The following is a 23,678-nucleotide window of genomic DNA, read 5'->3' as shown; positions in this document are numbered from 1 at the left end:
CAACATTGCCGAATAGCAAAAATGCCCTGGCCATGAAGGGGGTAAACATTTCCGGAGCTGAAGTGATTAATAAAATTGTATTTGGGCAGATACATGAATGTTACACAACAAAGATTATGATGATTACAATAACTATAGCTCTAATTAAACTATAAAATCCCGGACATTTGTTCTCTCAGGGAAAAATATAGCAATAAACACGTGATCCCATAAAACCGTTGAAACCAGAGCCTCGTATATGACACGTGACCTGCGCTGTGTTGGAGCTAAACGCACATTTTGTGCCAGGGAACTACAAACCAAAACATGAAACAGCTGCATAGTCGTCCAGACTGCTCATTGGTCTAAACTGGCCACGTGATAGCGACGTCATGTAAGGTCCTAAATTCTGCGTGTGCAAGTTTGCTTATTCTCCGAAAAGACCATGACCGAAAAGTTCCGAAAGAGAGCGGCAGTGGTGGTGAAGGATTTGTGTCCGGGGCTGTCTCGGCATCTCCTGTGAGTTCATATTGTGCGAGCGGTCACAGGACTTGTCATGGCCACGTGTTACGTTCACGTTTGTGTATGGGGATTGTAGCGGCTCACTGTACTTTTATTATGTTAACTCCTTCATGGTAAAAGTGAAACAAACATTAACCCCCTTTATGACCTCACAACACGTAATATGCCTTGATGGGTGGCCAATGTTTATGCGCGGAAATGTCTGGACTAAAGTTCGGTAGCTGGTGGGACCACCGATCTCAGCACACTGGTTAATCGCATGATTACCGCTCGTTTCTGACCCCTGGTCATTAAAGCGTAGCTCCACCCAAATGGGGAAGCTCTGCTTGTTTGCATCTTCCACTGCCACATTTGGGGGAGCCGCAGGGTGTATAAAAATCCACCATCTTCTAAAAAAAGTTAAGGACTAGCCGTCACAGTTGGCGCGAATCGTTATCATTGTACGTCGGTCTCTTTAAAGCGGGAGTTCAACCAATTTGTTTTTTTTTTCTCTTTTCCCCTTAGCTTCATGCTCGTTTTGTCTAGGGGAATCTGCTATTTGTTTTAAAATATGAGCCGTACTTACCGTTTTCGAGATGCATCTTCTCCGTCGGCTTCCGGGTATGGGTCTTCGGGACTGGGCGTTCCTTCTTGATTGACAATCTTCCGAGAGGCTTCCGACGGTCGCATCCATCGCGTCACTCGTAGCCGAAAGAAGCCGAACGTCGGTGCGGCTCTATACTGCGCCTGCGCACCGACGTTCGGCTTCTTTCGGAAAATCGTGACACGATGGATGCGACCGTCGGAAGACTGTCAATCAAGAAGGAACGCCCAGTCCCGCAGCCCATACCCGGAAGCGGCGGAGAAGATGCATCTCGTAAACGGGTAAGTACAGGTCATATTTTAAAACAACTAGCCGATTCCCCTAGACAAAACGAGCATGAAGCTAAGGGGAAAATGTGTTCTCTATGGGTGAACCTCCGCTTTAAGACCACTAGGATGCACACGCGCAATGCGCGTGGCCGCGATGTCTGCTGGCCACCAGCGATCGCACCTGAGCGTAAACAGACATATCCCCTCTGTTAGGGGAGGAGAGACAGATCTGGTGATTAGGAACAGTGATCTGTCTCCTCCCCCAGTCAGTACACTCCCCCCCCCAGTGAACCCCTTTCCTGCTAGTTACATTTATACAGTAATCAGTTGCAGTCCCGCTAAAAATCACTGATCACCTTTACTAGTAAAAAAAATCATAATACAAATGCCACAAATCTCTCCCCTATTTTGCAGACGCTACAACCTTGCGCAAGCCAATCTATATACGCTTATTGCAATTTTTTTTTTCAAAAAATATGTAGACGAATACATATTGGCCTAAACTGATGGGGGATATTTATTATAGCAAAAAGTAAAAAAATGTTTATATATATATATATATATATATATATATATATAATTTATTTATTTTCAAAATTGAAACCTCTATTTGTAAAAAAAAAAAAAAAAAGGATGTCAATTTTGTTTGGATACAAGGTCTCATAAACGGGCAATTGTCAGTAAAAGCCGCCGCGCCGTATTGCCAAAAATGGCCTGTCATTAAGGGGGCAGATCCTTCCAGTCATTCAAGGGGTTGTAAAGGTAAATTTATTTTTTTTCCTAAATGGCTTCCTTTACCTTAGTGCAGTCCTCCTTCACTTACCTCATCCTTTGATTTTGCTTTTAAATGTACTTATTTCTTCTGAGAAATCCTCACTTCCTGTTCTTCTGTCTGTAACTACACACAGTAATGCAAGGCTTTCTTCCTGGTGTGGAGTGTCGTGTTCGCCCTCTCCCTTGGACTACAGGAGAGTCGGGATGCTCTCTACATTGCAGATAGAGAAAGGAGCTGTGTGTTAGTGGGCGTCCTGACTCTTCTGTAATCCAAGGGAGGGGGCGAGCATGACACTCCACACCAGGGAGAAAGCCCTGTAGCATGAGGCTGTATATTCTGCAATATTTACATTTTTCGTAAACTCGGTCAATGAATCCAAGCTGAGATAACATGCACTGGCAATTTTATTGTTTTAATTAAATAAACAAATTTGAGTAGTTCTCTAACTATGTGTTCCACGACCGAATGAGACGGCTCCGGTCGCCGATCCCGACGGATGATGCGGCTGTGCCCTGCACTCTGAACCTCCTGCCAGCTGACCTGCTTGGGGACTCGCTCGACGCACCACCTGCTGACTTCCCATTCCAGGTATTGGCTAAGGCATCGGGAGCATTTGTGCGAGTACAAGTGCTCATGCAAATGCTCGGTATTGGTCCCGATACTGAAACTAGTATCGGTATCGGGACAACCCCAAGGTCCAGAAAGACATGGATGAGCGAGAAGTGCCTGTGAGTAGCCACATTCAGCTGCACAGGCACACCATTGTCGGTAAAGCGCAGGAGGAATGCTGATTGTCTGGATTAGACTATTGTTTTTTAATCAGACAATCGGCAATAAAATAAAAAAATTTCATTATGCATGTTAACCTAAACTAATTTTTGATGGGGAATTCTACTTTAAATTCACTATTTTTAGCAGCGCATTATTTTTACAACACACTGCTGTGTTGTGGTGTGAGTCAATGGGTTTTCTTTGCGTCCTAGTAATGATCAGCATTGTTCTTGTGCAGAAAAAAAAGCAGTTTACTGCAAATAGTTTGAACAAGGTCTTGCTGTATGCAGTTGTCCTGAATTTTGGGCTTTTTGTATTCATGTTCTATACTTTTTTTTTTCTTCCAGGTCTGTTTGTCCTGTTCCAAAAAGTGAGTATATTTTAAGAAGTGAAATTATTCATTCCACAGCCAAGTTATGGCAAGATATCTGCACATAGTGTGGCTGCAAGTGGGAAATTTTCACCTTTATTACAGTAGGTGTTTGTGATATTGTGTTTTTAGCACGACAGCATCGCGCTGATTCTCGGCGACATGGTGCAGAGATCTCGCACTCACTGGAATAGTGACAGCACATCCCAGCAAGCGCGTCATAGAAGCGACGGGAGATCCGACTTGGATTCCCCCCAATTCTACACGTGTGCAGCGTTTGTTATGAATCCTGAGGGGGAAGTCCCCGCCGGATTTTAAATAAAAATCCGGCATGGGTTCCCCCTCAGGAGCATACCGGCACCTTAGGTCTGTTATGGGTTGTAAGGAGAGCCCCCCTACGCCGAAAAAAATGGCGTAGGAGGTCCCCCCCTACAATCCATACCAGACCCGTATCCAAAGCACGCTAGCCGGCCAGGAAGGGAGTGGGGACGAGCGAGCGCCCCCCCCCTCCTGAGCCGTACCAGGCTGCATGCCCTCAACATGGGGGGGTTGGGTGCTCTGGGGCAGGGGGGCGCACTGCGGCCCCCCCACCTCAGAGCACCCTGTCCCCATGTTGATGAGGACAGGGCCCCTTCCCGACAACCCTGGCCGTTGGTTGTCGGGGTATGCGGGCGGGAGGCTTATCGGAATCTGGGAGCCCTCTTTAATAAGGGGGCCCCAAGATACCGGCCCCCCACCCTAAGTGAATGGATATGGGGTACATCGTACCCCTAACCATTCACCTGTAGGGAAAATGTCAAAGTTAATAAACACACCACACAAGGGTTTTTAAAATAATTTATTTTTCTGCTCCGGAGGCTCCCCCTGTCTTCTTTATTAGCTCTTTTACCAGGGGGAGCTTCTTCTTTGACGTCTTCGGGTGGGTGGGGGCCGCCGTCTGGTTCTCTTCCACCGCCGGGGGGGGGTCGCTTTTAAAAAAGCCCCCACCTCCCCGGCGGGTTTCCTCCGGCGTCTTCGGCGGGGAGGCTTCTTCTTCCGCTATCCCGACGGGTCTTCTCCGCTATCCGGGGGGTCTTCTCAACTCTCCGGGGGTCTCCTATGTTCGCCGCTCTCCGCTGTTGACTCGGCGCACCCCGGTTCTTCCTCTCGCTGTCCGGTGCCGCCTTCTTCCGTGCTGTACGTCTTCTTCTCCTTCCATGCTGTGAGTTCTTCCGTGCTGTGACGTCATGTTCTTCACTTCTCTTCTTCTCCCGATGTTGACACGTCGCCTTTCCTCGCTGCAATGACGGGTGCGCGGCTTGCATCGGATTTATATAGACCTCACAATCCCATCATGCTCTGGTACCTACCCATGTGATACCTACCCACGTGGGTAGGTATCACATGGGTAGGTACAGAGCATGATGGGACTGTGAGGCCTATATAGGTCCGATGCAAGCCGCGCATCCGTCATTTCAGCGAGAAGAGCCGGCGTGTCAACATCTGGAGAAGAGAAGAAGATGACGTCACAGCCCGGAAAAAGAAGAAGAAGAATACGTCGCAGCACGGAAGAAGAAGATAGACGTTCAGCGCTGAAGGAGAAGGCACCGGACAGCTGGAGGAAGAACCGGGGTGAGCCGAGTCAACAGCGGAGAGCGGCGAACATAGCAGAAGACCCCCGGAGAGTGAAGAAGACCCCCCCCGGATAGCCGAAGAAGACCCCCCCCCGGATAGCGGAAGAAGAAGCACACCACCCCCCCCCGCCGAAGACGTCGGAGGAAACCTGCCGAGGAGTGGGCGCTTTTATAAAAGCGACCCCCCCCCGGCGGTGGAAGAGAACCGGACGGCGGCGAAGAGCGGCCCCCACCCGAAGACGTCAAAGAAGAAGCCCCCCCTGGTAAACAGAGCTAAAGAAGACAGGAGGCGGCCTCCGGAGCAGACTAATAAATTATTTTAAAAACTCTTGTGTTGTGTTTATTGACTTTAACATTTTTCCTCCAGGTGAATGGGTAGGGGTACGATGTACCCCATATCCATTCACTTAGGGTGGGGGGCCGGTATCTGGGGGCCCCCTTATTAAAGGGGGCTCCCAGATTCCGATAAGCCTCCCGCCCGCATACCCCGACAACCAACGGCCAGGGTTGTCGGGAAGGGGCCCTGTCCTCATCAACATGGGGACAGGGTGCTCTGGGGTGGGGGGGCCCCGCAGTGCGCCCCCCTGCCCCAGAGCACCCAACCCCCCCATGTTGAGGGCATGCAGCCTGGTACGGCTCAGGAGGGGGGGGGGGCGCTCGCTCGTCCCCACTCCTTTCCTGGCCGGCCGGGTAGCGTGCTTTGGATACGGGTCTGGTATGGATTGTAGGGGGACCCCCTACGCCGTTTTTTCGGCGTAGGGTGGGCTCTCCTTACAACCCATAACAGACCTAAGGGCCCGGTATGCTCCTGAGGGGGGGACCCATGCCGGATTTTTATTTAAAATCCGGCGGGGACTTCCCCCTCAGGATTCATAACAAACGCCGCACACGTGTAGAATTGGCGGGAATCCAAGTCGGATCTCCCGTCGCTTCTATGACGGCTTTGTCTCTATCGCGGCAAGCCAGCTCGGCGCTGGCTCCCGCGATGGGGCTCGTAGGTGCTCAATCTCGCCGAGAAAGGGAGCGAGATTGACACAATATCGCGTGCACCTACTGTATGTACTTAATAAAGGAAGTTCAAACCAACAGCCACATTGGCATTGTTATAGCTTGTCCCATCATCTGGCGCAGTTACCTTTATTCCACCCTGGTTTGCTATTTGAACACCGTAATAAAACATTTTGAAAATGTGTTTTATAATAATCATCAAACTATTTTGGCCTCATATTAGCTAATTAACAATAAACGTTGGCATGGCTGAACTCTGCTATTCTACTACCCCCATTTACACACACGCTTTGCTATTCGCCAGTGAATTGGACCAGCACATTTGGTAGCCATTAGAGACATTTTTGGTGGGAGTTAGCCAAAACATGACCGTGCCAGCCCTCGGAGTACTTTATCTAACAAAGGGATGTGGATTTAAAAAAAAAAAACTACTTGTCCAAGGGACTAAATTGGCGTCCAAATCTGCTTATCCTGGGGTTTATCATTGCGCTGTTTATCTCCTGCTCCCCTGTGACCAGCACAGATTTTTTGTTTTTTTCATTGAAGTGTATGTCCAGTCAATACCCTTTTTAATTTAATTTTTATTAAGAATAGAGTGGGCTAGGACCTGTTCGTTTAGGGTTAGCGAAGCCTGGGAGCTGTTTTAGTTCAGTTGGCAAGCGCACGTGGGTGGAAGGAAGCCACACCTCCGGATCTTTGAGGTCAAAACTCCTGACCTTTTGGGGGAGGTCCCTTAACCCCACCCCTTAGTCCTGACCTTGACCTTTAAGGGAAAACCCTAACCCAGGGCCTAGTTAGAGGCTACTTGGAAATGCCTCCCTGATGCTAAAGGGAATATAACGGCTATTAAAGTGGTTGTAAACCCTCTCATATACTCAGTGAAGTGACTGGCCACCTTCAAAAGGGCAGAATCGTTTTAAAATTCTTACTCTGTTAGTATCACAGAGGAGGGTTGGAGAGCTGCAGTTACTGTGTGAGAGCTGATTTCCACACAGCAAACAGGAGCAAATGAAGGATACAGAGCTGTGTTCTGAATAGACAAGCTCAGTGCTAAATCTAATCTGCCTCCCCGTCACAAATGTATCTCATATATCCGGAAAAAGTCTCAGAAGTGACTCAAGCTGATCAGAGGAAAGAAGCACCAGAGAAAAATGGCATTTAGCGCACTACAGATATACAGTTATGCTCATAAGTTTACATACCCTGGCAGAATTTGATTTCTTGGCCATTTTTCAAAGAATATGAATGATAACACAAATTTTTCTTTCACTCATGGTTAACATTTGTTAATCAACTGTGTTTACTCTTTTTAAATCATAATGGCAACAGAAACTACACAAATGACCCTGATCAAAAGTTTACATACCCTGGTGATTTTTGCCCTGATAACATTGACACAAATGGCTATTAAAAGTAACCATCCTCATCTGTGATCTGTTTGCTTGTAATTAGTGTATGTGTGTATAAAATATCAATGAGTTTCTGCACTCCTGACAGACCCTTGCATCTTTCATCCAGTGCGACACTGACATTTCTGGATTCTGAGTCATGGGGAAAGCAAAAGAATTGAGAAAGGATCTGCAGGAAAAGGTAGTTGATCTGTATAAAACAGGAAAGCGATATAAAAAGATATCCAGGGAATTGAGAATGCCAATCAGTAGTGTTCAAACTCTTATCAAGAATTTAAAAATTAAGGGTTCTTTTAAAACCAAACCACGGTTAGGTAGACCAGTGGTCATCAACCCTGCCCTACAGGGCCCACTAACAGGCCAGGTTTGCAATATAACTGAAATACATCACAGGTGATATCATTTGCTGCTCAGTGATTGCAGTATTCGAGACTGCATCTCCCCAAGGTAATACATAAAACCTGGCCTGTTAGTGGGCCCTGTAGGGCAGGGTTGATGACCACTGAGTAGACCAACTAATATTTCAGCCACAAATGCCAGGAAAATTTGTTTGGGATGCAAAGAAAAACCCACAAATAACTTCAGGTGAAATACAGGACTCTCTGAAAACATGTGGTGTGGCTGTTTCAAGATGCACAATAAGGAGACACTTGAAGAAAGTTGGGCTGTATGGTCGAATCGCCAGAAGAAATCCTTTACTACACAAATGTCACAAAGTATCCCGCTTACAATACGCCAAACAGCACACAGACAAGCCGCAAACCTTCTGTCACAAAGTAATTTTGAGCGATGAGACCAAATTTGAGCTTCCTGGCTGTAACCATAAACTCTCTACATTCGAAGAGGAATTAACAAGGCCTATGATGAAAGATACGGTGGTGGATTGCTGATGTTTTGGGGATGTGTGAGCTACAAAGGCCCAGGAAATTTGGTCAAAATTGTTGGCAAGATGAATGCAGAATGTTATCCAAAAATACTGGAGGAACATTTGCATTCATCAGCCAGAAAACTGCACATGGGACATACTTGGACTTTCCTACATGACAATGATCCAAAACACAAGGCCAAGTCGACCTGTCATTGGCTGCAGCAAAATAAAGTGAAGGTTCTGTCGCCCAACTTAGACAGAGCATTGAGGTCGGCTTGTAAATTGGCGACATCCTGTAAGGACGTTATTTCACTGCATAGCTAATGCTTAGTGCACACGATTGGTTTTCCCGGCGGTCAAAAGTCCGCCGGGGAAACCGAGAACCTGCTCGGTTGCTTTTCCTGTGTACACACGGCTGTTTTTTACGACAGGAAAACTGCCATGGCAGCTTTGGTCAGGAAAACCGTCTGTGTGTATGCTCCACTGCAGTGTTTCCCATAGGAAAACTGCTGAGCAAAAATCCACCGAGAATTGTGGCGGGGGGAAAAAGAGAACAAGTTCTCTTTTTTTTTTTTTTTGCTCGCAGTTTTCCTGTCGGGAAAGCTGCTATGGAGCATACACACGGCCGATTTTCCCAACCGAAAGCAAACATGGCAGTTTTCCTGTCGGGAAAACCGGTCGTGTGTATGAGGCATTAGTGTCCTCTGCAAAGACAGAAATTTTACTTTTGATCTCAGACCCAATATCCTTTATAAAGATATTAAAAAGTAAGGGTCCCAGCACTGAACCTTGGGGTACACCACTGATAACCTGAGACCATTCAGAGTAAGAATCATTAACCACGACTCTCTGAATTCTGTCTTTTAGCCAGTTTTCTATCCATTTACAAACTGATATATCCAATCCTGTAGACTTTACCTTACACATGAGCCGTGTGTGCGGAACTGTATCAAACGCTTCTTCAGAACCCAAGTATACCACGTCCACAGCCACCCCTCTGTCCAGGGTTTTACTTAACACTTCATAAAAAGAAATCAGGTTTGTCTGACAGCTTCTGTCTTTCATGAATCTGTGTTGTCTGTTGCTTATTTTTTTCCAGCAAGAACTCATCTATGTGGTCTTTTTATTAATCTCTCCAGTATCTTCCCAGCTATAGAAGTTAGACTAACAGGTCTATAGTTACTTGGTAAAGACTTTGTTCCCTTTTTAAATATGGGCACCACATTGGCCCTGCGCCAATCCAGTGGTACTATTCCTGTCATTTAATGAGTCCCTAAAAATTAGATACAGTGACTTTGAAATTACAGAGCTCAATTCTTTTAGGATCCGTGGGTGGATACCATCTGGTCCATGTGATTTATCCACCTTTATTCTGTCTAAATATTTCTGGACCATATCACTTTTTAAGCCATTGTGTATAATTTGGGGCTGTATCACTACCACCCCCATTTTGGACATGAGCTCCCCCATGCTCCATTGTATACACAGAGCTGAAGAAAGTATTTAATAAATTAGCCTTCTCTTTGTCCCCAGTCTCCCACGCTAGATTATTTTGTAAGGGGCCTACATGCTCAGACCTGACCTTTTTATTAATATATTTGAAGATTTTTTTGGGGTTTGTTCTACTATCTTTTGGAATCTGTCGTTTGTTTTGAGTTTTTGCATCCTTGATGCAGCAGGCACGCGCGCCCCTTAAACCCCTTAAAGGGGCCGCTGTACAGCTACGGCGATTTGTGCAGGGGAGCCATTCTGACAGCGGACGGACGGCTAGTGTTTAAAGGGTTTGTAAACCCCCGTGTTATTTTACCTTAACCACTTCAATACTGGACCTATTCTGGCACTTCTCTCATTCATGTAAAAATCATAATTTTTTTTTTTGCTAGAAAATTACTCAGAACCCCCAAACATTATATGTTTTTTTTTTTTTTTTTTAGCAGACACTCTAGGGAATAAAATGGCGGTCATTGCAACTTTTTATCTTGCACGGTATTTGCGCAATAATTTTTCAACCGCCTTTTTTTGAAAAACAAACCTGTTCTTGAATTTTAAAAATAACAAAACCGTAAAATTAGCCCATTTTATTTGGACAGTGTGAAAGATGATGTTACGCCGATTAAATACATACCTAAAATGCCAAAATTGCGAACACTCATGGAATATTGCAAAACTTCAGTACTTAAAAATCTCCATAGGCAACACTTGAAACTTTTTTTTTTTTTTACAGGTTACCAGTTTAGAGTTACAGAGGAGGTTTAGTGCTAGAATTGTTGCACATGCTCTAACGCACGCGACGATGCCTCACGTGTGGTTTGAACAGCGTTTACATATGTGGGCAGGATTAACGTGCGCGTTCTCTTCTGAGCACAAGCTATCAGAGAGAGGGGTGTTTTTAAATTAATTTTTTATTATTTTTTTTTTTTTTTCTGATCACTTTTATTCCTTTTATACCATTTTATACCTTTTATCCATTTATGTAAACATCCCTTGTAATAGAAATGGTTAGTGACAGGTTCTCTATATGGAGAGGACTTATTGACCCTGCATCTCTCCTCCAGGCTGGAAAGCATGAGATCGGGAAACAAAATTCACAAATCTCATGCTGACAGCTGCGATTGCAGCTTTGTTTACTTCTGGGAACCCAGACGTGAAGTCATATTGCCACACCCGGGCCTCCGACGGGCATAGAGATGACTGGAAAGCTCAATCGTCATCCCGCGCCGGACGATTCTTTCTCCGGGGCCCCCAATGGCACGAGAGCCCGCAGAAGCACCACATGGCGACGGGAGGAGGGGATGTCCCCTCCCGTCGCCTATAAGAACGATCAAGCGGCGGAACTGCCTCTATGATCATTCTTATTGTGCACAGAATCGCCGGCTGAAAAGGATATCTGAATGATGTCTGTAGCTGCAGGCATTATTCAGATATCTCCGCATAAAGTCAAGGACGTCATATGGCGGCGTGCGGTAGGGAAGTGGTTAATGCATGCTATGCATTAAGGTAAAAAACCTTCTGTCATGCTGCAGCCCCACAGACCCCCCTGTTTTACTTACATGAACCCAGTCTTTTTCTCCCTGTGGACGAGCACATCAGCTCTAGCTGGTGTCTCGTGTCCTTATGGTATAGATTGATAGCAGCGCAGCCATTGGCTGTGTCAATAGACGCAGAAGCAGGACTCGGAAGCACACCCGCACGGGTGTCCCGGAGGAGAGCACTTCTCCGACGGGGCACTCGCAAAGAGGAGTAGCTACTAGCAGGGTATCATGGGCTCCTGGGCAAAGTAATGCTCTGGGGCCCCTACAATGAAGCAGGTAAACAGACATCAAGTAGGTAGGAGGCAGACAAGTGGAGCTTCCCCTTTTGGGTGGCGCTCCGCATTGACTACATGAACAGTCATTCTGTATAGCAAAGGAAGTAAGAAAATACTACATACATAAAGTAACAAAGTTGTCCTGTGCATATAATATATCTGCTAGATTGATGCCTCCCTAGCACTATGGCCCCTCTACGCTCTAGATATCCCCCCAGCACTCTGACCCCTCTACACCCCAGATGTCCCCCCAGAACTGTAACCATACACCATAAGATACCCCTTAAATTGTGACCCCACTGCATCCCTGATGCCTCTTCCTTCGAGTCCCAAGCATTCAAGCTACATGGTGCTCTGGACCTGCCGCTCCCTGCTGGCTGTGAAATAATAGGTATCATTCTGCACAGCACGGCGCACCGCTGCTAGCCTGCCTCCCCTGTGTATCCATCACTCTCAGTACCATCATGGGGCCCCCAATTTAGGGACAGCATGGGCTCAAGAACCAGCTGCTTTGGGGGAAAGTGCAGGGGGCCCCCCATGCAGCTGGGGCCCCTGGGCAGTGCCCAGGTGTGCCCTCATTAAGACAGCCCTGGCTACTAGTGCCGCTGAGGGACCCCAGAAGAGGAGGATCGGGCCACTCTGTGCTTTTGGAGGTAATTGCACAATGGAGGTAAGTATATGTTTGTTATTTAAAAACATAAAAAAAAAACAAAGGTTTAGTAACCCTTTAACTTTTACACTTTAATGAAAAAGGCACATTTTGACTAGCCTTGTCACTGCTAAATCCATTCTTTCAGTTTTCTCATCTGAATATGTTCCTGTTTACATTAAAGTGCCTTTTGCAATGTTACTTTTCTAATTACCACATCTTTATGTACTCTTGCAGCAGTAGGACGTGGAAAAAAAGGAATATGCCGATTCTGCTTCCAGATTTTTACACCTGATAATCATAAAGTTCGTCTGAGGCCAAAAATGAAAATAACACCGCGCATTGAAATCTTATTAAAGAAAGAAGCAAAATGCCACAGATTAAACCTTAAGCAAACTAAACTCCTTAGGAAATATAAATGTTCAAGAAGTGTACTGGTAAGATATTTGTTAAAGTACATTTATTAATATGTGTGTTTGTAACAGTTTTTCTGTTGTATGAACTATAGATCTAAATGTATGTGTTGAAGTCTAGTATTTGGGGTGTTAATAAATAAAGTTATTTTTCAGACAGTTTAAGTAGATATAAACCCTATCCCTAATGACAGTTTGCAAAAGCACCATAAAAATTGGCATATTTTTTTAAAATACTACGTTTCACCTTTTGATCTTCATAATATCTTAGTGCTCCTGGTCACCTGCAGCCTTTTTGCAGCCACAACCTATCTAAGGGTTTTGCAGCAATGGTATTAATACAAAGTTCAAAGAAAATATATGGCACTCATAGTGTGAGGATGGCAGGCAGCCAACAGCTTCTGCAAATAAAGGGGCTTCCACAGGAGACCATAGCTTCACACCTGTATTTAGGACCAGGTCTCTCTGCAGCCCAGCATAGCTATAATGCACCTTGTAAAGTAGAACTATGATTTAGTGCAATTATGACGTTTCACTCTCCTTTATTGCAGAAGTTGCAACTGGTAAAGAGCAACTAAAGGGACTGGTCTATTCAAAATTCGACTTGCCTGTTATGCTGATGCATTGGTTTTTAATGCTTTGAGTGACTCGCCTAAAATGAGTATGGCGATAAGTAGTTCTTACACTCCAGCATGCATAACGTCAGATGCCATCACGCAACTAACATTTTCGGAAGAAGGCCAGCAGTGGCAGCCACCATACTTTTTATGAAAACTTGGCCAACCACTGCTTTCATGTTTTCACCTTCTCACTTTCTCAAGGAATACTTGAGAAAGTGTACAGGTGACTACACAAAAAGGCTGTGTTTTTGTGCTTTAAGACAATTAAAAGCCATGAGCCCCCTGGATCATATTTCCATTTTACAATCAAAAGCAAGGGTAGGTTTCCTGATGGAGACAACAGCGTCCAATGCCCGCACAAGGTGTGTCAAAAATGCCACCTGTAGTCTTAACCCTCCTATTATGTTAGCTTTCTGTTACTATCCATGATGTTAACGGGTCGGTTTTGACCAGTGTCTTAAATCCACCATAAAATACCCTCTGAACAATTATTTATCATCCAATTTGTTTCTTACCTCTTGGTTACCTTGTTAGGCTTCTTTATCCTTGAAAAGATTGGTTTTAATATTTTTGGTGTGACCCCTTAGACATTTCTTTTGATAGCATACCTCTCATTTTCAAATTAAAAAAAATGGTAAAATAAACCTCAATAGAATATTATAAGTAAATTAAAAGGTTGTTATGTCACCAGAATGTTGCTGAGGAGTATTTGAACACATCTCTTAATTTTTATATATATATATATATATATATATATATATATATATATATATATATATATATATTTTTAATAACACTAACTATAATAACATTGATGGTGGTAGGGTCAATTTTGACCCATATATATTTACTTCAAGAAAATAGCCAAAAGTCTTTTTTTAACATAAAACATTCATAAACAATGAAAAGCAAGTAATAATACAAAATGTAGACTTTCAAGGTCAAACAAACAACATACAATCAAGCAAGGCAAACCAATAGAAATCAAGTACTAGTTTCAAAGCATCTCTGTGCAAGAACTTGCATGTGTTTGCGTGGGTGTTTTTAGATGCATGTGTGGCAAAAGCTGACACTTTTAGCATGTTCTTTGCAGATATATTTTTTACAGTGGAAGAATAATGTGTGTGTCTTTCTGTCCTTATTGCTGGGGCAGACCTGACACCTCTTTCTTTTAGAATCAGATGGCATCACTGGAGTTGTGGCTGTGCTGGTTGATGTTGAGGCAAGGCTAGATGATGATGAGGATGCTGGCACTGATTCTCTTTGTGTTGTTGATGGTGTGGATGGAGTGCTTGATGAACTCTGCATCTGTCTGATCACGGCTGCAGCGATTGGATCTCGAGACACCCGTTTCCTTTGCTCAATGTGTGCCTTGACAAGGGAACTTCCTAGCTCCTCGAGAAATATTCTCTGTGTGTTATTTTTTTTTTTGTGTTCCAACCTGGGTGGATGTGGGTCCATAACACAAATGCATTGTATGCAGACACATCTAGGATGTTAGAAAACACAGCCATCGGCCATCTCCTGGTCATTCGCTGACAAGTATAGGTAGCAGTCAACTTGTCCAGGTTGTCCACTCCTCCTTTGTTTTTATTGTAATCCAGGATAATTGTGGGCTTTTTGTCACTTCTTGATGACACAGCTGCATCTTTGTGAAAAGTGGACATAAGTATCGCATTTTTTTTTTTTTTGGACAATATGAAACCACAGTGGTGGTGTCTGTAAAAGCAAATTTTGAAGAAAGTGGAGCTCTGTCCTTCACCTGCAAAATTTCAGTGTGCAGCTCAGGTTTATTTTTTTTTATTGTGCCTACCATGGTGAGTTTCCTCCTGAGAAGTTCTTGTCCAAGGTCATAGCTGGTAAAAAAAATTGTCACACGTGATATTGTGACCCCGCAGTCCAGTAGTCAAATCAAGGACTACACGTTGTCTTTTTTTTCTCAGGGATGACACTTTCGGGTTTGCCGGTGTAAATCTGTAGGTTCCATGCATAGCTTGTTTTTGCATCACAGGCTGCCCAGATTTTATGCCGTATTTGCCTGGCTTACTGGGCATATACTGCCGGAAGGGGCAATTTCCACGGAAAGAAATCAAACGTTCATCTACTGTTACCTGAGGCCCAGGGTTAAACATTAGTTGAAGGAGCTGAACCCATTTCTCCCAGACATCCCTTATGGGAGCAAGCTTGTCAGATTTTGCTCTAGTATCTCTGTTGTCAAATCTGAAAACTCTTGATATCATTCGAAAGGTGTGAAGTGACATTGTTGCTGGGAAGATATATCTGCCTCTTGACTTGTCCCAGAGACTATCAGTGGCCTCATTATAGGATCTGTACACTCCAGCAAGAAGAACACCAATATAAGCATCTAGGCATTCCTCATTTGTCATTCCACATGTTGCCATGGACTTTTTCCGTGATCGGCATTTACAGAGCCAGGGACGTGGATCTCTGTGTGTAAAAATAGAGGTCCACGTCCTGTCAGGTAGAGGAGACCGATGGTGTGTCCCTTGTCACCTCCCCCACAGTAAAAATCACTCCCAGGGAACACATTTAACCCCTTGATCACCCCTTAGTGTTAACCCCTTCCCTGCCAGTCACATTTTATACAGTAATCAGTGCAGTTTTATAGCACTGTTCGCTGTATAAATGTAAATCGTCCCAAAAAAGTGTCCGCTGTGTCTGCCATAATATCACAGTCCTGACAAAAAACGCAGATAACCGCCATTACTAGTAAAAAAAAAAAAATAATAATAAAAACAAATGTCATAATTCTATCCCCTATTTTGTAGGCGCTATAACATTTGCACAAACTATACGCTTAATGCAAATTTTTTTTTTTTTTTTTACCAAAAATATGTAGAAGAATACATATTGGCCTAAACTGACAAAAAAAAATAGTTTTTATAGCAAAAAGTAAAAAATATATATATATATATATATATATATATATATATATATATATATATATATATATATATATATATATATATATATATATATATATATATATATATATAATATATATATATATATATATATATATATATATATATATATATATTTTTTTTCTTTCAAAATTGTCAGTCTTTTTTTGTTTTTAGCGCAAAAAATATAATACCGCAGAGGTAATCAAATACCACCAAAAGAAAGCTCTATTTGTGGGAAAAAAAGGACGTCAATTTTGTTTGGGAGCCATGTCACACAACCGCGCAATTATCATTCAAAGCGTGACCGTGCTGAAAGCTGACATTTTGCCTGGGCAGGAAGGGGGTATATGTGCCCAGTAAGCAAGTGGTTAAATAATAGCACTAATATTTTTTATGTACTTGACATGTGGATTTATTATGTAAAGTTAAGAAATTAACCTTACTTTATAAATATCAACAAAGAAATTTTCTAGCAATGTCACAATTGTATTATGTAAACACAAATTATTAATGACCAAACAAACAGTTTACAACATGTTTAATGGTTTCCGATACTAGGCATTTGCATAGGAATTGGTATTCGTGCAAATGTACCGAAACCAATACCTTCTGACAGCTGTAATGTAGAAAAAGAATGCTGGTAATTCGTGGTTGTTAAGGAGCGGGGCCGCCGCATAAAAAGTAAAAAAAAAAAGTCTTCATCAGTTTAGGCCAATATGTATTCTTCTACATAATTTTTGTTCAAAAAAATTGCAATAAGCATATATTGATTGGTTTGCACAAAAGTTGTAGCGTCTACAAAATAAGGGATATATTTATGGCCTTTTTTTTTTTTTTTTACTAGTAATTTTTAGCAGAATTGCGGCAGACAGATTGGACACTTTTGACACATTTTTGGGACCGTTGACATCTATACAGCCAGTACTGTGTAAATGTCACTGACAGGGAAGGGGGTTAACACTACGGGGTGATCAAGGGGTTAAATGTGTTCCCTGGGAGGTGTTTCTAACTGGGGGGGTAGGACTGACTAAAGGAAGAGAGAGATCGCTGTTCCTAATCACTAGGAACAACAGATCTGTCTCTCCTCCCCTTTTAGAACATGGATCTGTCTGTTTACATTGAAAGATCCCAGTTCTGTGGAGTGATTGAGGATGGCAGGTGAACATCGCGGCCGCCGGCCACGCGCATCGACTCCGGTGTCGTGCCCAGGAGAGCCAACTTGCCGCAGTACAACTACGGCGGCTGGTCTTCAAGCGATTAAATTGCGATCATACTGCACTTAGATGGTGCACTTTGTTCCTAGAGTGCCCTCTAGCACCCCCTGCACCTTGCCCTCACACCAGCCTCACCCAACCCTAACTCTCTAATTTATTTGGACAATCATTTTGTGCCTGGCTCTGTGTTTGTGTGTGTGTGTGTGTGTGTGTGTGTGTGTGTTTTTTTTGAGTCCCCTTTTGTGGAACCGGATGGTGCCTACAAGGCCACTTATGATTTAAATTCTGCCCTATTAGCAGGAGTCAGCTGAAATTTGTAGGCCAGCTTTTCTCTCAGGCAACACTGCAGGTCAGATTAGATTGTTAAATGTGTTAGCATGGCATTTGAACATCATGAACTTGCTGTTCAGAGTAGTGTAGTACCATTTTTTTTATTTAGTGTTTTTTTTTTTTCTTCTGTCAACAGTGAGATAGAAGGTTATCACAGTAGTGGCTTCTTATCAGATCAATTTATATTAAACTCACAGCTTGACAATAGGAACTCCCTGTACATATGAGTAGAATCTACACATTTGAAGGTCATTCATGCCTAGAGGTAAGGGTCAGTTTTGCTTTCATAACATCACTATTCATGCTAATGGGTGATACAGTACTTATCTATAATATTGTCAATTTTGTCTGTCAGCTGCTTGACCTTCTCATAGTTGCGCATTGAAAACTACATTGGCTAACGGCATTAGGTTCAATTACATCACGGCAAGTTCTGGCTTGTGACGACCTTATGTAGTTGCACATTGGAAGATCAATAAATGATGTCCGAGTACCAGAGATTGTATTCTGTTGAAATTTGTAATGAAAATTGATTATTAGAGTAGATATACATGCATAGCTGTACATAACTTGGAGTTTAGGGGAAACTCAAAGGCGAGAATTTATTAACATTGGAGCAGAATATAGAGCAACTGTGCATAGTAATCAATCAGCTTGTTCAGTTAGGTTTTTTTGAAAATGAATTATAGAAGCTGGTTGCAATGCACAATGTTCTGTCTACTTCCGTCTTACTAAATTCCCTTTGGTGCGTTTTCTTCTGTTGTGTCATAACTCCTTTCCTTCCTACATATACATTACGTCAACATTACTGCAAGAAAAAGCAACTGAACTGCTGGCTATTTTCCCCTAAAATTATGCATTTGACTTGATTTATTAGTCTAAAGCTGGGTGTACACACCGTGAGTTTTTTTCTTTTTAACCAGTGGGCTGAACAAAAAAAAAATAACTCCTCAATCCCTGCATTCACACAGCTTCACAAACAATGTGGATGCAGGGATCTCCACCTATGCAAAATAGTTTTTTCACAGTGGGGACTATAACCCCCGTTCAGAATACACTGTTCAGCCATTGGCTAGAGTGGCTGAACAACCACTGTTTTTGCAGCAGAACTGTTTGACAGAAGCCAGTCTAACAATTGGATTCTTTTGAACATGCAGGGCTACACACAGATTAACACTCATGCATGCAGTTGTCAGCCATTGTTTTTTTTTTTTTTTTTTTTTACTAACCTAGCACACTCTGTGTGACTTTGCGTAAAAAGTTGTTTTCAAACTGTGCCTGATACAGCAGTTTGCAGAACCTATGGCACATTATCTATTGTGTCTTTTTGAATAATTTCAGACCCTAGAGAATAAAATGGTGGTCGTTGCAACCAGGGCTGTGGAGTCGGAGTCGGGGGAAATTTTGGGTACCTGGAGTCGGAGTCGGCAAACAATGCACCGACTCCGACTCCTACTAAATTTAGATTGGAATTAGAAAAAAAAAAAAGCAAGTTTAAATGTCCCAATTCACAAAAAGTTATAATTAATGACTTCTCTACTGTAAGAATAAAGACCAATGCATGCAGTGCCTCACGTTAAGTGACCGTGAAGAAGCATGCTTTTCATGTGCTTCACTATATGGCACGCAACGCACAATTAGGAGCTGCAATACTTATACTTTCCATAGTGTTGTGTTCTGCTTTTACAGGGAACGCATGTTAGAGAACCAGTAAGTGTCCAAATAAAAAAATTCCAACAGGAGTTTTATAAAGCACTAAAAGAAGTTGCAAAGTATGATCGCTCATCAAAACTTACTGTTGAAGAAGCCATCCTTGTTTATCCAGAGATCGTTAGTGATGTGGCCAGAATAGTTACTGCAATGCCACCCACCCAAGTCAGTGTCGAAAGATTATTTTCAGCCCTAAAAATAATAAAGTCTCTGACTTAAGAGCCTCTATGAAAGAGGATCTGGCAGAGGCAATTCTCTTCCTTAGAACTCTACATTGAATTGATTTGCATTTGATTTTGCTAAGCCTAGAACTACATTTCAAGATTAATTAACCATTTCTAGGTTTTGCAGATTTTGTTTTTGGTTCATTATAGATAAGCTTTGTTTTTGTTCTAAAACAACCAAATAATGTGGTTTGTATTTTTGAACTGGTAAAGATCCTGTTCCTGATGTTTATGCCTGCTGCTACTATCCAGTCACTTGATTGTTTTCATTGTGTTTGTCTTTTGCTTAAACTGTGCAATACAGTAGACTGTTGGCTTCCCAGCCAGTAGTCCTGTGGTAGGTTGCGTTTCTTTCCCTCAAGGAATGTATAAAATACATTCGCATATTAATACAGAGGAGTCGGAGTCGGAGTCGGAAGTACATAAAACTGAGGAGTCGGAACATTTATCTACCGACTCCACAGCCCTGGTTGCAACCTTTTTATCTAAAAAAGTTAATATACTGCTCTGATCCTAAAATATCTGGAAAGTGGGCAGCCAACACAACAAAAGGATAAATGTGAAAAGAATATAAGTAATAGTGCAGCGCCAATGAGGAGCCCGCAATAATGCGGGTTCTAGAATAATGTGCCAAAGGGGAATTTGGGAATAACACCTTTTGGAATGATGTGAATTAAACCTTAATACATATGAAAACACATTACGGTATGATAGTGAATATCTGGATGCATATATGACCCACCGCCGTATGGGCGAATAATGAGCTGAGGAAAGGGGAAACCAGATAACAATTCTAGAGATGTAAAAGGGGGGGGCAACCGCCACCTTCCAACACCTCGAAGGAACAAGCTGTGTCAAGGGGTGGGGGGCGCCTGTATGGGAAGACCCGTGATTTTCTGATCATGTTGAAAATTTTGTTCTAAAGTCCTCTGAGTTTGGCATATTCCCACCATATGTGCATCACCAATCCAACGTGTCTGCAATTTCTAAAAAACAAAGGGGAGGATGTCTGGTAGATTCTAGCTAGAGATACCAACATAATACAACTTTCAGGTTTGCCTCCACTAGCGCTGTATTCAAAATCCCCTTTAAATGAGGAGGTCGAGGCCCTGTGCCATTCTGCTAAGCCCCTGGTTTAACTCGGATCCCTCTCCCATTCCAACATGAAGAGGGACTTAGAATCCACCGGAGCCAATGACTGATAGATCACTGAAATTCCCCCCCCCCCCCCCTCTCAGCTCAGTGGCATGTCCACACCATTGTTCATAATCTGTAATAGTAAATGGGTCGGGTTTTGAGGTCCATAATGTATGGATAAAATGGGAGATTTAATGAAATCGTTAGCTTTCAGAAGTGGGCTTATCTAGTTTTCTTACACAGTGAGCGAGGGTGAGAGGGCCAGTGGAGTTGACAAAATGTCCAATCCTATACATCCCCTTGTTTAGCCACCAGTCAAAGGATTTTATGTCCATACACAGGGGAGAAAGAGAGCGTTGCGGAAAAGATGAGAAAGGGGCCGTCAATTAGAGATTAGATGTGGGTTGTTTTTAAGGGAGTCCCAAATCACCAGGCAATAGGATAATGTGGGCGTGTCAATGGCTGAATTGACTCTACCTAACCAAGACCGATTAATTTTGTCCCAATGTGAGAGTCCTTTCTCCAATTTACAGTAAATTGGAGGAAAGTGTACACTGATGCCGCGTACACACCATCACTTTATGTGATGGAAAAAAAAAAAACATTTTCTGTGAAGTAAAGAACAAAGTTTTTGAAACTTTAATTTTCAAAAACGACGTTGCCTACACACCATCGTTTTTTCACAATGCTCTAGCAAAGCGAGGTTACGTTCACCACTTTTTTTCCATTGAAGCTCGCTTCATAACTAGCTTCTGGGCATGCGCGGGTTTAAAAACGTTGTTTTTGCTACACACGGTGACTTTTTGTTAAACAAAAAACGACGTTTTGAAAAACGACACAAAAAATTGCATGCTTCAATTTTTTTTTGTCGTTTTTCACAAGACATAAAACAACGTTTTCCTCCAAACACGGTCATTTAAATTGACGTTTTTAAAAACGTCTTTTTTTCATCACATAAAGTGATGGTGTGTACGCGGCATGAGGCTGCCAGACCCCCAAATAGGAGATGACCGTATTGCTCCATACAAATTGGAATTTTTTCTTAAGTTGTGTTACTAGATGTTCTGGAAGATTTATATTTAGCGCCATAGATTTTTCAAAGTTCACTTTGAGGCCAGAGATTTTGCCAAAGTCATCTAATAATTTGCAAATGTTGGGAGGCAAGATTAATGGTGAGGTGATAAAAAGCAGAATATCATCTGCAAAAAATGTACATTTGTGGGTTTGTGGCCCGCAACTAACCCCATAGATATCTGGATGATCCCTGATGGCAATAGCAAGTGTTTGATGACATTGGCAAAAATCAGTGGGCATAAAAGTCAACCCTGCCTAGTGCCCTTGCAGATCGGAAAGGAGTCTGAGTGATCTCCCTATAGTCATGTTTGTGCTTCAGGGTTGGAGTAGAGGGCCCCTATCACATTCATAAAGGTATGGCCAAAGCCCCATTGGTGTAAAACCAAGACCAGGAAGGACCAGGAGACAGAGTCAAATGCCTTCTGGAGGACCAGAGAGAGAAGGAAGCCTGTTTGCGGAGGGCTGCCATCCCAACCGGACCTCAGACGAGAAATTGCATTAATAGCTCGTCTGGTTTGATCAGGGCCTTGTCTCCCCGGGATAAAGTCGACCTGGTCCTTGTGGACATAGAGGGAAATGAAAGGCGATATACGGTCTGCTATGATTTTGGTTAGGATTTTGAGATCATTATTAAGCATATGGGGCGATAGTTGGCAACTGAGCTAGGGTCTTTGCCCTGCTTGGGAATCACCGATATAAAGGCTGAGTTTAGGGTCTTATCCAGTTGGGAACCTTTTCAAAGCTGGCAGGGAAATGTTTATAGTATGGGGGCGAAAAGTCATCCATGCCAGGGGCAGAGTGGCTTTTCAGGTTTTTAATAACCTGTGAGATTTCCTCAACTGGAAGGATTCCAGAGGTTTTCCTAACAGAAATTATTTTTCTAACTTCAATAATATCTGCCTGTCTTGCTTTGCATAACCTCAACGCCAATTGGATACGTTTTCCCCTGATGGTGGTCTTATGGGCTGCCCATAACGTAGTTGGGGAGACATTCGCCACATCATTCAATAAGAAATATTCCTGGATACTCTTCTATTTTGCTGACATGGGTTAGGTTACTAAGGATTAAAGAATTCATCTCCAGTTGGGTGATAAAAGTTACACATATCTTTTATTCCTATTATTCAGACATTTTAATGAAAGTTACAATAAATATATTTATTTTATGTATATGTAAGCTGTTATACCTGTGAGTCATCTAGGAATACCCTATTTTATTTTTTTATCAATATTATTAATTTTAAGGGTTGATGACCTTTCAGGTGATTACAGGTTGATATATCCCCCCATATTATTGTTGGTTTTGTAACATTATCTAGAAGAGTGGCTTTAGGGAACTGGTTCCCACACTCAGAACCAGCAGGGTGGAAGACTGCAGGACTGCAAAGTAAGGAAGGTATTCCTTTCTGTTAGACAATACTCAAAACAAAATTAGCAATTTTTCAACAGTGGGTGGTGGGGTGACGGTTGCTTGATTCATGCCCAGTGTTAAAGTGGTATTAATGTGATTTTTTTTTATTTGATTTAGTTTTTATCTGAAAATAACAAACCTGTTATACTTGCCTGCTCGGTGTAGTGGATTTGCACAGAGCAGCCTGAATCCTCCTTTTCTCGGGTCCCTCTTCCGTTTTCCTGGCCCCTCCGTCCTGTCAAGTTCCCCCTCGGCAAGTAGCTTTCTGTGGGGGCACCCAAGCCGAGTCGCAGCTCTGTGTGTCCATTCAGACACGGAGCCCCAGCTCGGCACCGTCCCTCTCTCTCTCTCCTGATTGGATGACTGACTTTGACAGCAGCGGGAGCCAATGGCGCCGCTGCTGTGTCTCAGCCAATCGGGAGGAGCGTCTCGGCTAGCCAAGGCACTTGTGGACATCGCTGGAGAGAGATGAATCTATATAAATCCTGTATATTA

At 43.0% G+C, this 23,678-nt stretch overlaps 1 protein-coding gene across 1 annotated transcript in view; it reads left to right on the top strand.

Moving 5' to 3' along the window:
* Positions 1-269: 269 nt before the first annotated feature.
* The window catches only part of C5H18orf21 (chromosome 5 C18orf21 homolog), a 35,157-nt gene continuing 11,748 nt past the window's right edge, over positions 270-23,678 (top strand). Inside the window, exons 1-3 of the mRNA XM_040353474.1 lie at positions 270-498; positions 3,247-3,269; positions 12,361-12,560. Coding sequence (XP_040209408.1) covers positions 425-498; positions 3,247-3,269; positions 12,361-12,560 — 297 coding nt within the window. The 5' untranslated portion in view covers positions 270-424. The remainder of the gene's footprint in view (positions 499-3,246; positions 3,270-12,360; positions 12,561-23,678) is intronic.

The sequence above is a fragment of the Rana temporaria genome, chromosome 5, assembly GCF_905171775.1.
Source record: "Rana temporaria chromosome 5, aRanTem1.1, whole genome shotgun sequence".
Lineage (NCBI taxonomy): Eukaryota > Metazoa > Chordata > Amphibia > Anura > Ranidae > Rana > Rana temporaria.
Note: the sequence above shows the minus strand (reverse complement) of the source record. Positions and strands in the feature narration are given on the sequence as shown.